General features: G+C 48.8%; 1 protein-coding gene across 1 annotated transcript in view; it reads right to left on the reverse strand.

Annotated features, from left to right (window-relative positions):
- Positions 1 to 630: 630 nt before the first annotated feature.
- The window catches only part of LOC139394650 (protein tyrosine phosphatase non-receptor type 9b), a 31,347-nt gene continuing 17,624 nt past the window's right edge, over positions 631 to 14,353 (reverse strand). Inside the window, exons 6-13 of the mRNA XM_071142754.1 lie at positions 11,528 to 11,638; positions 10,352 to 11,298; positions 9,513 to 9,609; positions 7,941 to 8,010; positions 2,827 to 2,905; positions 1,745 to 1,895; positions 1,322 to 1,529; positions 631 to 1,007 (exon numbers count right to left, since the gene is read on the reverse strand). Coding sequence (XP_070998855.1) covers positions 784 to 1,007; positions 1,322 to 1,529; positions 1,745 to 1,895; positions 2,827 to 2,905; positions 7,941 to 8,010; positions 9,513 to 9,609; positions 10,352 to 11,298; positions 11,528 to 11,638 — 1,887 coding nt within the window. The 3' untranslated portion in view covers positions 631 to 783. The remainder of the gene's footprint in view (positions 1,008 to 1,321; positions 1,530 to 1,744; positions 1,896 to 2,826; positions 2,906 to 7,940; positions 8,011 to 9,512; positions 9,610 to 10,351; positions 11,299 to 11,527; positions 11,639 to 14,353) is intronic.

Genomic DNA, 14,353 nt, shown 5'->3' on the forward strand with positions numbered 1-14,353 from the left:
AGGCCAGGACAGGACAGGAGAGGACAGGCCAGCTCCTCTTAGCTCTATGGGAGAAACAGGCCAGGCCAGGCCAGGCCAGGATAGGACAGGACAGGCCAGCTCCTCTTAGCTCTATGGGAGAAACAGGACAAGCCAGGCCAGGCCAGGCCAGGATAGGACAGGACAGCTCCTCTTAGCTCTATGGGAGAAACAGGCCAGGCCAGGCCAGGACAGGAGAGGCCAGCTCCTCTTAGCTCTATGGGAGAAACAGGCCAGGCCAGGAGAGCTCCTCTTAGCTCAGAGCCGCCCCACTACATACTAAATGGCAGGATACTGCTCTATCAATCAATTAATCAATCAATCAATCAATCAATCGTTGATACATCTCATCTTCTTCTCCTCCTCATGATTTGGGGGAGTAATTCAAAGAGTCGTTTAGCTTTCACACGCTCTTCCTCTTCCTGGGACACATCCTGTTTCCCTCCCTCCCTCAGCCTGCGTTCATTCCATCCTCCACCCTCTTCCTCGGACACATCCTGTTTCCCTCCCTCCCTCAGCCTGCGTTCATTCCATCCTCCACCCTCTTCCTCGGACACATCCTGTTTCCCTCCCTCTCTCAGCCTGCGTTCATTCCATCCTCCACCATCTTCCTGGGACACATCCTGTTTCCATCCTTCACCCTCTTCCTCTTCCTGGGACACATCCTGTTTCCATCCTCCACCCTCTTCCTCTTCCTGGAACACATCCTGTTTCCCTCCCTCTCTCAGCCTGCGTTCATTCCATCCTCCACCCATCCCATTCCCGTCACTCGCTGTCTGTCTCTAGGTCTGAATCGGACCACTGTACCGGGGTCAGTTTGCCGCGTCGCTGTGCGTACTCGATGACGGCCGTGTAGCAGAAGTAATACTGATCCCAGGTCTGTATACTGAAGGCTCTCTGGGTCCTCATCCTCCTCACTGTCTCACACACATCCACCGTCCCAATGTCCTCCAGCCTGGACAGACAGATGTCCAGGGTACAGAACGTACCTGAGGAGGGAAATGAGAGAGAGAGAAAGAGAGAGAGAAAGAGAGGGAGGAGAGAAACGAGAGAGAGAAAGAGAGAGGTTAGTGGAGGGAGAGAGAGAGAGAGAGAGAGGAGGAGGAGAAGGAGAAGAGAGGAGGAGGAGAGAGAGAGAGAGAGACGGAGAGAGAGAGAGGAGTAGAGAGGAGGAGGAGGAGTAGAGAGGAGGAGAAGGAGAAGAGAGGAGGAGAAGGAGAAGAGAGGAGGAGAAGGAGAAGAGAGGAGGAGAAGAGAGGGAGAGAGAGAGAATACTTGCCATCCATCACTATCAACGACCCACCTGTGCGTCCGATGCCTGCGCTGCAGTGTACAACCAGCGGTGGCCCACCTGGGGGTCCCACCCACTCAGCTCCCAGACTCCTCAGCGCCGCCTCCTGACGCTGCTGCACGTGCTCACGGAAATCCAACATGGCCAACGCACACTTGGGCACACCGAAGTCTGGCCAGCTGACATACAGGTAGTGGGAGACCTCCCTCCTCTCACCTGTCTGGAGACATGAAGGGATGAGAGAGAGAGAAAGAGATTGAGAGAAACAGAGAGAAAAAGAGAGACAGAGCGACAGAGAGAGAGAAACAGAGACAGAAAGAGAGAGAGACAGAGAGACAGGTGGCTGTTGTATAGTTCCAGGTGAGACAGTCTGAAGTCCTGATTTAGCTGGATGGATGGATGGATGGATGGATGGATGGATGGGTGTGTGTGTACCTGGCTGTTGTATAGTTCCAGGTGAGACAGTCTGAAGTCCTGATACAGCTGGATGGATGTGTTCCTAACCAGGAAGTGTCCATGCTGCTCCGTTGTCCCCTCCTCTTTCGGCCAGTACTGACCACACTTTACTCTCCCACGCTCTACCACCCTGAAACACACACAGGTTGAACCCAGTCAGTCATATATACACACACACACACACACACACACACACAGTTAGGTTGAACCCAGTCAGTGTTGGTGAGGTTGAACCAAGTCAGTCAGTGTTGGTGAGGTTGAACCCAGTCAGTCAGTGTTGGTGAGGTTGAACCCAGTCAGTCAGTGTTGGTGAGGTTGAACCCAGTCAGTCAGTGTTGGTAAAGTTGAATCCAGTCTGTCAGTGTTGGTGAGGTTGAACCCAGTCAGTCAGTGTTGGTGAGGTTGAACCCAGTCTGTCAGTGTTGGTGAGGTTGAACCCAGTCTGTCAGTGTTGGTGAGGTTGAACCCAGACTGTCAGTGTTGGTGAGGTTGAACCCAGACTGTCAGTGTTGGTGAGGTTGAATCCAGTTTGTCAGTGTTGGTGAGGTTGAATCCAGTCTGTCAGTGTTGGTGAGGTTGAATCCAGTCTGTCAGTGTTGGTGAGGTTGAACCCAGTCTGTCAGTGTTGGTGAGGTTGAACCCAGTCTGTCAGTGTTGGTTAGGTTGAATCCAGTCTGTCAGTGTTGGTGAGGTTGAATCCAGTCTGTCAGTGTTGGTGAGGTTGAACCCAGACTGTCAGTGTTGGTGAGGTTGAACCCAGACTGTCAGTGTTGGTGAGGTTGAACCCAGTCTGTCAGTGTTGGTGAGGTTGAACCCAGTCTGTCAGTGTTGGTGAGGTTGAACCCAGTCTGTTACACACACGGTTAGGTTGAACCCAGTCTGTCAGTGTTGGTTAGGTTGAACCCAGTCTGTCAGTGTTGGTGAGGTTGAACCCAGTCTGTCAGTGTTGGTGAGGTTGAACCCAGTCTGTCAGTGTTGGTGAGGTTGAACCCAGTCTGTCAGTGTTGGTGAGGTTGAACCAAGTCTGTCAGTGTTAGTGTGCATTAGAACTCAAGGTTTACCTGGTAGTCATGACAACTATCAGCACCATCTGCTCCCACACCATGCGCCAGAAATCACCAAATGTCTTCGGCAGAGGACCTGTCAACCACAACACAACCATAAAACAACCACAACACAACCATAAAACAACCATAAAACAACCACAACACAACCACAACACAACCACAACTCAACTAAAGCTGTCAAACCACAACTCAACCACAACACAACCACAACTCAACCACAACCACAACACAACCATAAAACAACCACAACACAACCACAACAACCAAAGCAGTCAAACCCCAACTCAACCATAAAACAACCACAACACAACCATAAAACAACCACAATTCAACTAAAGCTGTCAACCACAAAACAACCATAAAACAACCACAACCACAACCATAAAACAACCACAACCACAACACAACCACAACCATAACCACAACACAACCATAACCACAACACAACCATAAAACAACCACAACACAACCACAACTCAACCACAACTCAACCACAACACAACCACAACACAACCATAAAACAACCACAATTCAACCAAAGCTGTCAAACCACAACACAACCACAACACAACCACAACACAACCACAACTCAACCACAACTCAACCACAACACAACCACAACACAACCACAACTCAACCACAACACAACCACAAAACAACCACAACACAACCATAAAACAACAACAATTCAACCAAAGTTGTCAAACCACAACTCAACCACAACACAACACAACCACAACTCAGCCACAACACAACCACAACTCGACCACAACTCGACCAAAACTCGACCACAACACGACCACAAAACAACCACAACACAACCATAAAACAACCACAATTCAACCAAAGCAGTCAAACCACAACTCAACCACAACCATAACAGTCAAACCATAACTATCCAGACCTATCCAACTATCCAGACCTATCCAACTACCCAGACCTATCCAACTACCCAGACCTACCCAACTATCCAGCACTACCCAACTATCCAGATTTATCCAGACCTACCCAACTATCCAGATTTATCCAGACCTATCCAACTATCCAGATTTATCCAACTATCCAGACCTACCCAACTATCCAGCCCTACCCCAACTATCCAGCCCTACCCAACTATCCAGCCCTACCCCAACTATCCAGCCCTATCCAACTATCCAGACCTACCCTACTATCCAGACCTACCCAACTATCCAGACCTATCCAGCCCTACCCAACTATCCAGATTTATCCAACTATCCAGACCTACCCAACTATCCAGACCTATCCAACTACCCAGACCTACCCAACTATCCAGCACTACCCAACTATCCAGATTTATCCAGACCTATCCAACTATCCAGACCTACCCAACTATCCAGACCTATCCAACTATCCAGACCTACCCAACTATCCAGACCTATCCAACTACCCAGACCTATCCAACAATCCAGCCCTAACCAACTATCCAGCACTACCCCAACTATCCAGCCCTACCCCAACTATCCAGCCCTACCCCAACTATCCAGCCCTAACCAACTATCCAGCCCTACCCAACTATCCAGCCCTATCCAACTATCAAGCCCTATCCAACTATCCAGACCTATCCAGCCCTACCCAACTAACCAGACCTATCCAAATATCCAGACCTATCCAGCCCTACCCAACTATCCAGACCTATCCAACTATCCAGCCCTACCCAAATATCCAGACCTTTCCAACTATCCAGACCTACCCTACTATCCAGACCTATTTAACTACCCAGACCTATCCACCTATCCAGAACTACCCAACTATCCAGCCCTACCCTACTATCCAGACCTATCCAGACCTACCCAACTATCCAGACCTATCCAACTATCCAGACCTGTCCAGACCTATCCAGCCCTACCCAACTATCCAGCCCTACCCAAGTAACCAGACCTATCCAAATATCCAGACCTATCCAGACCTATCCAACTATCCAGACCTATCCACCTATCCAGACCTATCCAACTATCCAGACCTACCCAACTATCCAGCCCTACCCAACTATCCAGCCCTACCCAACTATCCAGCCCTACCCAACTATCCAGACCTTTCCAAAACTCCAGACCTATCCAGACCTATCCACCTATCCAGACCTGTCCAGACCTATCCAACTATCCAGACCTGTCCAGACCTATCCACCTATCCAGACCTATCCAACTATAAACCTATCCAACTATCCAGACCTACCCAACTATCCAGCCCTATCCAGCCCTACCCAACTATCCAGACCTACCCAATTATCCAGACCTACCCAACTATCCAGACCTACCCAATTATCCAGACCTACCCAACTATCCAGACCTATCCAGCCCTACCCAACTATCCAGACCTATCCAGCCCTAACCAACAATCCAGCCCTACCCAACCATCCAGACCTATCCAGCCCTACCCAACTATCCAGACCTATCCAACTATCCAGCCCTACCCAAATATCCAGACCTTTCCAACTATCCAGACCTATTTAACTACCCAGACCTATCCACCTATCCAGAACTACCCAACTATCCAGCCCTACCCTACTATCCAGACCTATCCAAAACTCCAGACCTATCCACCTATCCAGACCTATCCAACTATCCAGACCTATCCAACTATCCAGACCTGTCCAGACCTATCCAGCCCTACCCAACTATCCAGCCCTACCCAAGTAACCAGACCTATCCAAATATCCAGACCTATCCAGACCTATCCAACTATCCAGACCTATCCACCTATCCAGACCTATCCAACTATCCAGACCTACCCAACTATCCAGCCCTACCCAACTATCCAGCCCTACCCAACTATCCAGCCCTACCCAACTATCCAGACCTTTCCAAAACTCCAGACCTATCCAGACCTATCCACCTATCCAGACCTGTCCAGACCTATCCAACTATCCAGACCTGTCCAGACCTATCCACCTATCCAGACCTATCCAACTATAAACCTATCCAACTATCCAGACCTACCCAACTATCCAGCCCTATCCAGCCCTACCCAACTATCCAGACCTACCCAATTATCCAGACCTACCCAACTATCCAGACCTACCCAATTATCCAGACCTACCCAACTATCCAGACCTATCCAGCCCTACCCAACTATCCAGACCTATCCAGCCCTAACCAACTATCCAGCCCTACCCAAGCATCCAGACCTATCCAGCCCTACCCAACTAACCAGACCTATCCAAATATCCAGACCTATCCAGCCCTACCCAACTATCCAGACCTATCCAACTATCCAGCCCTACCCAAATATCCAGACCTTTCCAACTATCCAGACCTATTTAACTACCCAGACCTATCCACCTATCCAGAACTACCCAACTATCCAGCCCTACCCTACTATCCAGACCTATCCAAAACTCCAGACCTATCCACCTATCCAGACCTATCCAACTATCCAGACCTATCCAACTATCCAGACCTATCCAGCCCTACCCAACTATCCAGCCCTACCCAACTATCCAGCCCTACCCTACTATCCAGACCTATCCAAAACTCCAGACCTATCCACCTATCCAGACCTATCCAACTATCCAGACCTACCCAACTATCCAGCCCTATCCAGCCCTACCCAACTATCCAGCCCTATCCAACTATCCAGCCCTACCCAACTATCCAGCCCTATCCAACTATCCAGCCCTAACCAACTATCCAGCCCTACCCAACTATCCAGCCCTAACCAACTATCCAGCCCTATCCAGCCCTACCCAACTATCCAGCCCTACCCAACTATCCAGCCCTAACCAACTATCCAGCCCTATCCAGCCCTACCCAACTATCCAGCCCTATCCAACTATCCAGACCCGTACAGACCTATCCAACTATCCAGCCCTACCCAGCCATCCAGCCCTACCCAACTATCCAGCCCTACCCAACTATCCAGCCCTACCCAACTATCCAGCCCTACCCAACTATCCAGCCCTTTCCAACTATCCAGCCCTTTCCAACTATCCAGACGTATCCAACTATCCACACCTATCCACCTATCCAGACCTATCCAACTATCCAACTATCCAGCCCTTTCCAACTATCCAGACGTATCCAACTATCCACACCTATCCAGACCTATCCAACTATCCAGACCTATCCAACTATCCAGACCTACCCAGACCTATCCAGACCTACCCAACTATCCAGCCCTTTCCAACTATCCAGACCTATCCAACTATCCAGACCTACCCAGACCTACCCAACTATCCAGCCCTTTCCAACTATCCAGACGTATCCAACTATCCACACCTATCCAGACCTATCCAACTGTCCCCCAACTCACCCTGAGGGTCAACAGTAGTGACCAACATAGAGAATATGTTCCCCAACTCACCCTGAGGGTCAACAACATAGAGAATATGTTCCCCAACTCACCCTGAGGGTCAACAGTAGTGACCAACATAGAGAATATGTTCCCCAACTCACCCTGAGGGTCAACAGTAGTGACCAACATAGAGAATATGTTCCCCAACTCACCCTGAGGGTCAACAACACAGAGAATTTGTTCCCCAACTCACCCTGAGGGTCAACAACATAGAGAATATGTTCCCCAACTCACCCTGAGGGTCAACAGTAGTGACCAACACAGATAATATGTTCCCCAACTCACCCTGAGGGTCAACAACATAGAGAATATGTTCCCCAACTCACCCTAAGGGTCAACAACATAGAGAATATGTTCCCCAACTCACCCTGAGGGTCAACAACATAGAGAATATGTTCCCCAACTCACCCTGAGGGTCAACAACATAGAGAATATGTTCCCCAACTCACCCTGAGGGTCAACAACATAGAGAATTTGTTCCCCAACTCACCCTGAGGGTCAACAGCATAGAGAATTTGTTCCCCAACTCACCCTGAGGGTCAAAAACATAGAGAATTTGTTCCCCAACTCACCCTGAGGGTCAACAGTAGTGACCAACACAGAGAATATGTTCCCCAACTCACCCTGAGGGTCAACAACATAGAGAATATGTTCCCCAACTCACCCTGAGGGTCAACAGTAGTGACCAACACAGAGAATATGTTCCCCAACTCACCCTGAGGGTCAACAACATAGAGAATTTGTTCCCCAACTCACCCTGAGGGTCAACAACACAGAGAATTTGTTCCCCAACTCACCCTGAGTTGCGATATAAGCGTTGCTCCTCTTGTAGCCGTCCATAAGACTAGCATTGATGTAGTCTGACGTCTTGGACACACACACACACACACACACACACACACACACACACACACACACACATTAGTTTTCAAGTCGAAACAAAGCTCAGGTGAATCCTATTTCCATTGATCATCCTTGAGATGTTTCTACCTTTTGATTGGAGTCCACCTGTGGTAAATTCAATTGATTGGACACGATATGGAAAGGCACACACACCTGTCTATATAAGGTCCCACAGTTGACAGTGCATGTCAGATCAAAAACCAAGCTGTGAGGTTGAAGGAATTGTCCGTAGAGCTCAGAGACAGGATTGTGCCGAGGCACAGATCTGGAGAAGGGTACCAAAACATTTCTGCAGCATTAAAGATCCTCAAGAACACACCAAGACTCTTCATAGAGCCGCCCGGCCAAACTGACCAATCAGGGGAGAAGGACCATGGTCAGGGAGGTGACCAAGAACCTGATGGTCGCTCAGACAGAGCTCCAGAGTTCCTCTGTGGAGATGGGAGAATTTTCCAGAAGGACAACCATCTCGGCAGCACTCCACCAATGGCCAGACGGAAGCTACTCCTCAGTAAAAGGCACATGACAGCCCGCTTGGAGATTGACAAAAAACACCTAAAGACTCTCAGACCATGAGAAACAAGATTCTCTGGTCTGATGAAACCAAGATTGAGAAAACCTGGCACCATCCTTACTGTGAAGCATGGTGGTGGCAGTGTCATGCTGTTGGGATGTTTTTCAGGGACTGGGAGACTAGTCAGGATCGAGGGAAAGATGAACGGAGCAAAGTACAGAGATCCTTGATGAAAACCTGCTACGGAGCACTCAGGACCTCAGACTGGGACGAAGGTTCACCTTCCAACAGGGCAACGACCCAAACCACACAGTCGTGACAATGCAGGAGTGGCTTCGGGAACAAGTCTCTGAATGTCCTTGAGTGACCCAGCCAGAGCCCGAACTTGAACCCGATTGAACATCTCTGGAGAGACCTGAAAATAGCTGTGCAACGACGCTCCCCATCCAACCTGACAGAGAGCTTGAGAGGATCTGCAGAGAAGAATGGGAGAAACTCCCCCAAATACAGGTGTGCCAAACTTCAAGTGTCACACCAAATAAGACTGGGCGGCAGGTTAGAGCGTTGGACTGGTAATTCAAAGGTTACTAGATCGAATCCCCGAGCTGACAAGGTACAAATCTGTTGTTCTGCCCCCTGAACAGGCAGTTAACCCACTGTTCCTAGACCAGTTAACCCACTGTTCCTAGGCCGTCATTGTAAATAAGAATTTGTTCTTAACTGACTTGCCTAGTTAAATAAAGGTTAAAAATAGAGGCTGTCATCACTGCTTCAACAAAAGTACTGGTCTGAATAAATGTGACATTTCAGTTATTTTGTAACGTAACAAATGTGGAAAAAGTCAAGAGGTTTGAATACTTTATGAATGTGGCATAGAGGGGGTGACTCTCCTCCATAGGGAGTTAACACACCATTTCTGATATTAGACATAAATAATTATCCTGAAACATACCTCGTCCTCATCATCACAGAGCTGGCAGAGTCTGACACGTGATTGGTCCAGACAGAGGACATCACTGTACCTGTTCTTGATCTGATTGGACAGCTTTCTACACAGAGAGTAAGGAAGGAAGGAAGTGAAAAGGAGGGAGAGAGGAAGAGATTAGACTATTAACTGGCATTAAAAAGAGAGAAATGGAGAGAGAGAGAGGGAGGGAGAGAGAGAGACAGAGAGAGAGACACAGAGGGAGGGGGAGACAGAGAGAGACAGAGACACAGAGAGAGGAGACAGAGAGAGAGAGACAGAGCGAGAGAGACAGAGCGAGAGAGACAGAGCGAGAGAGACAGAGCGAGAGAGACAGAGCGAGAGAGACAGAGCGAGAGAGACAGAGCGAGAGAGACAGAGCGAGAGAGACAGAGCGAGAGAGACAGAGCGAGAGAGACAGAGCGAGAGAGACAGAGCGAGAGAGACACAGAGAGAGACACAGAGAGAGACACAGAGAGAGACACAGAGAGAGACACAGAGAGAGACACAGAGAGAGACACAGAGAGGGGGGGACAGAGAGAGACAGAGAGAGGGGGGGACAGAGAGAGACAGAGAGAGGGGGAGACAGAGAGAGAGACAGAGAGAGAGACAGAGAGAGGGGGAGACAGAGAGAGAGGGAGACAGAGAGAGAGGGAGACAGAGAGAGAGGGAGACAGAGGGAGACAGAGCGAGACAGAGCGAGGGGGAGAGAGGGGGAGAGAGGGGGAGACAGAGAGACAGAGAGACAGAGAGAGACTAACTTGCTGTAGTCAAAGCTACCAGTAGGAGGCAGAGAGACAGAGACAGTGAGACAGAGAGAGACTAACTTGCTGTAGTCAAAGCTACCAGTAGGAGGCTCCTTGCGTATCTCTTCATACTCCTGGTAGATTCCTTTCTTCTTTCTCTTCTTCACGTGCTCCACCAGCTCCAACATGTTCATCCCTACGCCGTCAGGCATGTGTACGGACACCTCTTCCTGGGGACAAGGGTCCTCGTCCGGCTGTGACGCGCCGCAGAGTGACGGCGGGGGTTGAGGGTGGCGTGGGAGAGACTTCTGAGGGAGAGGAGGCACCCCATCTACCTCATCCTCTTCCTCCTCTCCTTCCCGCTCTTCCTCGTTCGCTGTTCCGTCGTCGAGGGTTTCTGACCCGACACTCATCGTAATTCCTACTACTTTGTGGTGGAGGGGTGTGTCCGGGGGCGTGTCCGACTGGGGAGGGGGCTGGCGACCATTCACGCTGTTAGCATTGGGGCTAGCGCCGCTAACAACCCCAACAACGTTATTAACCCCCAACCCTGCCTTGACCCCGTAGTTACGGGCAGAACCGTTCCAATGTTGGTGATTCCTCTGTAGTCCAGAGCTCTGGGGGCTGTTCTGGGCCCGGCCTCGAGTCCTGCCGTTCACTGTGTCACAGTGGACGTGTGGGTTAGCATTACTGTCGTCGTAGCAGTTGGAGTTAGCCGTAGCCGCTAACGCTAGCTCGGAGGCTAACAGCAGCGGCGAATCTGAGTGGGAGTCTATGGAGGTTTGCGTAGCGACTAACGTAGCGGCGGCGTTAGCGTTGTGAGGCTCCAGGCTGTACGAGAGCAACAGGCTGCCCACGCAGTCGTGTGTGTCGTGCGGGTGTGTGCTCGCGTCGCCTGGGGCGGTGTGTGTGTTGACGCAGGACTGTATCCAGGCAACGTGGCTGTACCGGGAGGTTCCGTTCAGGTGTTCCGGAAGAGAAGAGACTGGGATGTAATTGGACAGCTCGTGGGCCTTCACTGTACACACCTGGGGATGGGAGAGAGAGAGACTGTTACGCACACACACACACCTGAGAGACATGGTATCGCACCAACACAGTGACCATCTCAAAACACACACACCTGAGAGACATGGTATCGCACCAACACAGTGACCATCTCAAAACACACACACACACACACACACACCTGAGAGACAAGGTATCGCACCAACACAGTGACCATCTCAAAACACACACACACACACACGGTCGTACCCTCTCTCTCAGCTTCTCACGTACGAAGAGTCTGAGGACAGCGAAGGGAGCTCTGAACCAGAGAGGAGACGACACGATGAACACACACTTCAGACGAGCTGGGAACGCACCCTAGGAGAGACACACAAACACACACACACACACACACACACACACAGGTAACGAGTGAATGGAAAAAGAGAGAAAAAGACAAAAGAGGGGAAGAAATAGAAGGAGAGAGAGGATGATGATGAAGAGAGGAGAGGAAGAGATGATGATGAAGAGGAGAGGAAGAGAGGAGAGGAAGAGATGATGATGAAGAGGAGAGGAAGAGAGGGGAGGAAGAGAGGGGAGGAAGAGAGGGGAGGAAGAGAGGGGAGGAAGAGAGGATGATGAAAAGGAGAGGAAGAACTACTATAGACCAGAGCCCTATTCCCTATATAGTGGTACTACTATAGACCAGAGCTCTATTCCCTATATAGTGGAACTACTATAGACCAGAGCCCTATTCCCTATATAGTGGTACTACTATAGACCAGAGCCCTATTCCCTATATAGTGGTACTACTATAGACCAGAGCCCTATTCCCTATATAGTGAACTACTAGTGACCAGAGCCCTATTCCCTATATAGTGGAACTACTAGTGACCAGAGCCCTATTCCCTATATAGTGAACTACTAGTGACCAGAGCCCTATTCCCTATATAGTGGTACTACTATAGACCAGAGCCCTATTCCCTATATAGTGGTACTACTATAGACCAGGGCCCTATTCCCTATATAGTGGTACTACTATAGACCAGAGCCCTATTCCCTATATAGTGAACTACTATAGACCAGAGCCCTATTCCCTATATAGTGAACTACTATAGACCAGAGCCCTATTCCCTATATAGTGAACTACTAGTGACCAGGGCCCTATTCCCTATATAGTGGTACTACTATAGACCAGAGCCCTATTCCCTATATAGTGAACTACTAGTGACCAGAGCCCTATTCCCTATATAGTGAACTACTAGTGACCAGTGCCCTATTCCCTATATAGTGAACTACTAGTGACCAGTGCCCTATTCCCTATATAGTGAACTACTAGTGACCAGTGCCCTATTCCCTATATAGTGAACTACTAGTGACCAGGGCCCTATTCCCTATATAGTGAACTACTAGTGACCAGGGCCCTATTCCCTATATAGTGAACTACTAGTGACCAGAGCCCTATTCCCTATATAGTGAACTACTAGTGACCAGAGCCCTATTCCCTATATAGTGAACTACTAGTGACCAGGGCCCTATTCCCTATATAGTGAACTACTAGTGACCAGAGCCCTATTCCCTATATAGTGAACTACTAGTGACCAGAGCCCTATTCCCTATATAGTGAACTACTAGTGACCAGAGCCCTATTCCCTATATAGTGAACTACTATAGACCAGAGCCCTATTCCCTATATAGTGGTACTACTATAGACCAGAGCCCTATTCCCTATATAGTGAACTACTATAGACCAGAGCCCTATTCCCTATATAGTGGTACTACTATAGACCAGAGCCCTATTCCCTATATAGTGAACTACTAGTGACCAGAGCCCTATTCCCTATATAGTGGTACTACTATAGACCAGAGCCCTATTCCCTATATAGTGGTACTACTATAGACCAGAGACCTATTCCCTATATAGTGGTACTACTATAGACCAGAGCCCTATTCCCTATATAGTGGAACTACTAGTGACCAGAGCCCTATTCCCTATATAGTACACTACTATAGACCAGAGCCCTATTCCCTATATAGTGGTACTACTATAGACCAGAGCCCTATTCCCTATATAGTGAACTACTAGTGACCAGAGCCCTATTCCCTATATAGTGAACTACTAGTGACCAGAGCCCTATTCCCTATATAGTGGTACTACTATAGACCAGAGCCCTATTCCCTATATAGTGAACTACTATAGACCAGAGCCCTATTCCCTATATAGTGGTACTACTATAGACCAGAGCCCTATTCCCTATATAGTGGTACTACTATAGACCAGAGCCCTATTCCCTATATAGTGGTACTACTATAGACCAGAGCCCTATTCCCTATATAGTGGTACTACTATAGACCAGAGCCCTATTCCCTATATAGTGGTACTACTATAGACCAGAGACCTATTCCCTATATAGTGGTACTACTATAGACCAGAGCCCTATTCCCTATATAGTGGTACTACTATAGACCAGAGCCCTATTCCCTATATAGTGGTACTACTATAGACCAGAGCCCTATTCCCTATATAGTGGTACTACTATAGACCAGAGACCTATTCCCTATATAGTGGTACTACTATAGACCAGAGCCCTATTCCCTATATAGTGAACTACTATAGACCAGATCCCTATTCCCTATATAGTGAACTACTAGTGACCAGAGCCCTATTCCCTATATAGTGAACTACTATAGACCAGAGCCCTATTCCCTATATAGTGGTACTACTATAGACCAGAGACCTATTCCCTATATAGTGGTACTACTATAGACCAGAGCCCTATTCCCTATATAGTGAACTACTATAGACCAGATCCCTATTCCCTATATAGTGAACTACTATAGACCAGAGCCCTATTCCCTATATAGTGGTACTACTATAGACCAGAGCCCTATTCCCTATATAGTGAACTACTAGTGACCAGAGCCCTATTCCCTATATAGTGGTACTACTATAGACCAGAGCCCTATTCCCTATATAGTGGTACTACTATAGACCAGAGCCCTATTCCCTATATAGTGAACTACTATAGACCAGAGCCCTATTCCCTATATAGTGGTACTACTATAGACCAGAGCCCTATTCCCTATATAGTG

The sequence above is a fragment of the Oncorhynchus clarkii genome, unplaced genomic scaffold (assembly GCF_045791955.1).
Source record: "Oncorhynchus clarkii lewisi isolate Uvic-CL-2024 unplaced genomic scaffold, UVic_Ocla_1.0 unplaced_contig_13804_pilon_pilon, whole genome shotgun sequence".
Classification (NCBI taxonomy): domain Eukaryota; kingdom Metazoa; phylum Chordata; class Actinopteri; order Salmoniformes; family Salmonidae; genus Oncorhynchus; species Oncorhynchus clarkii.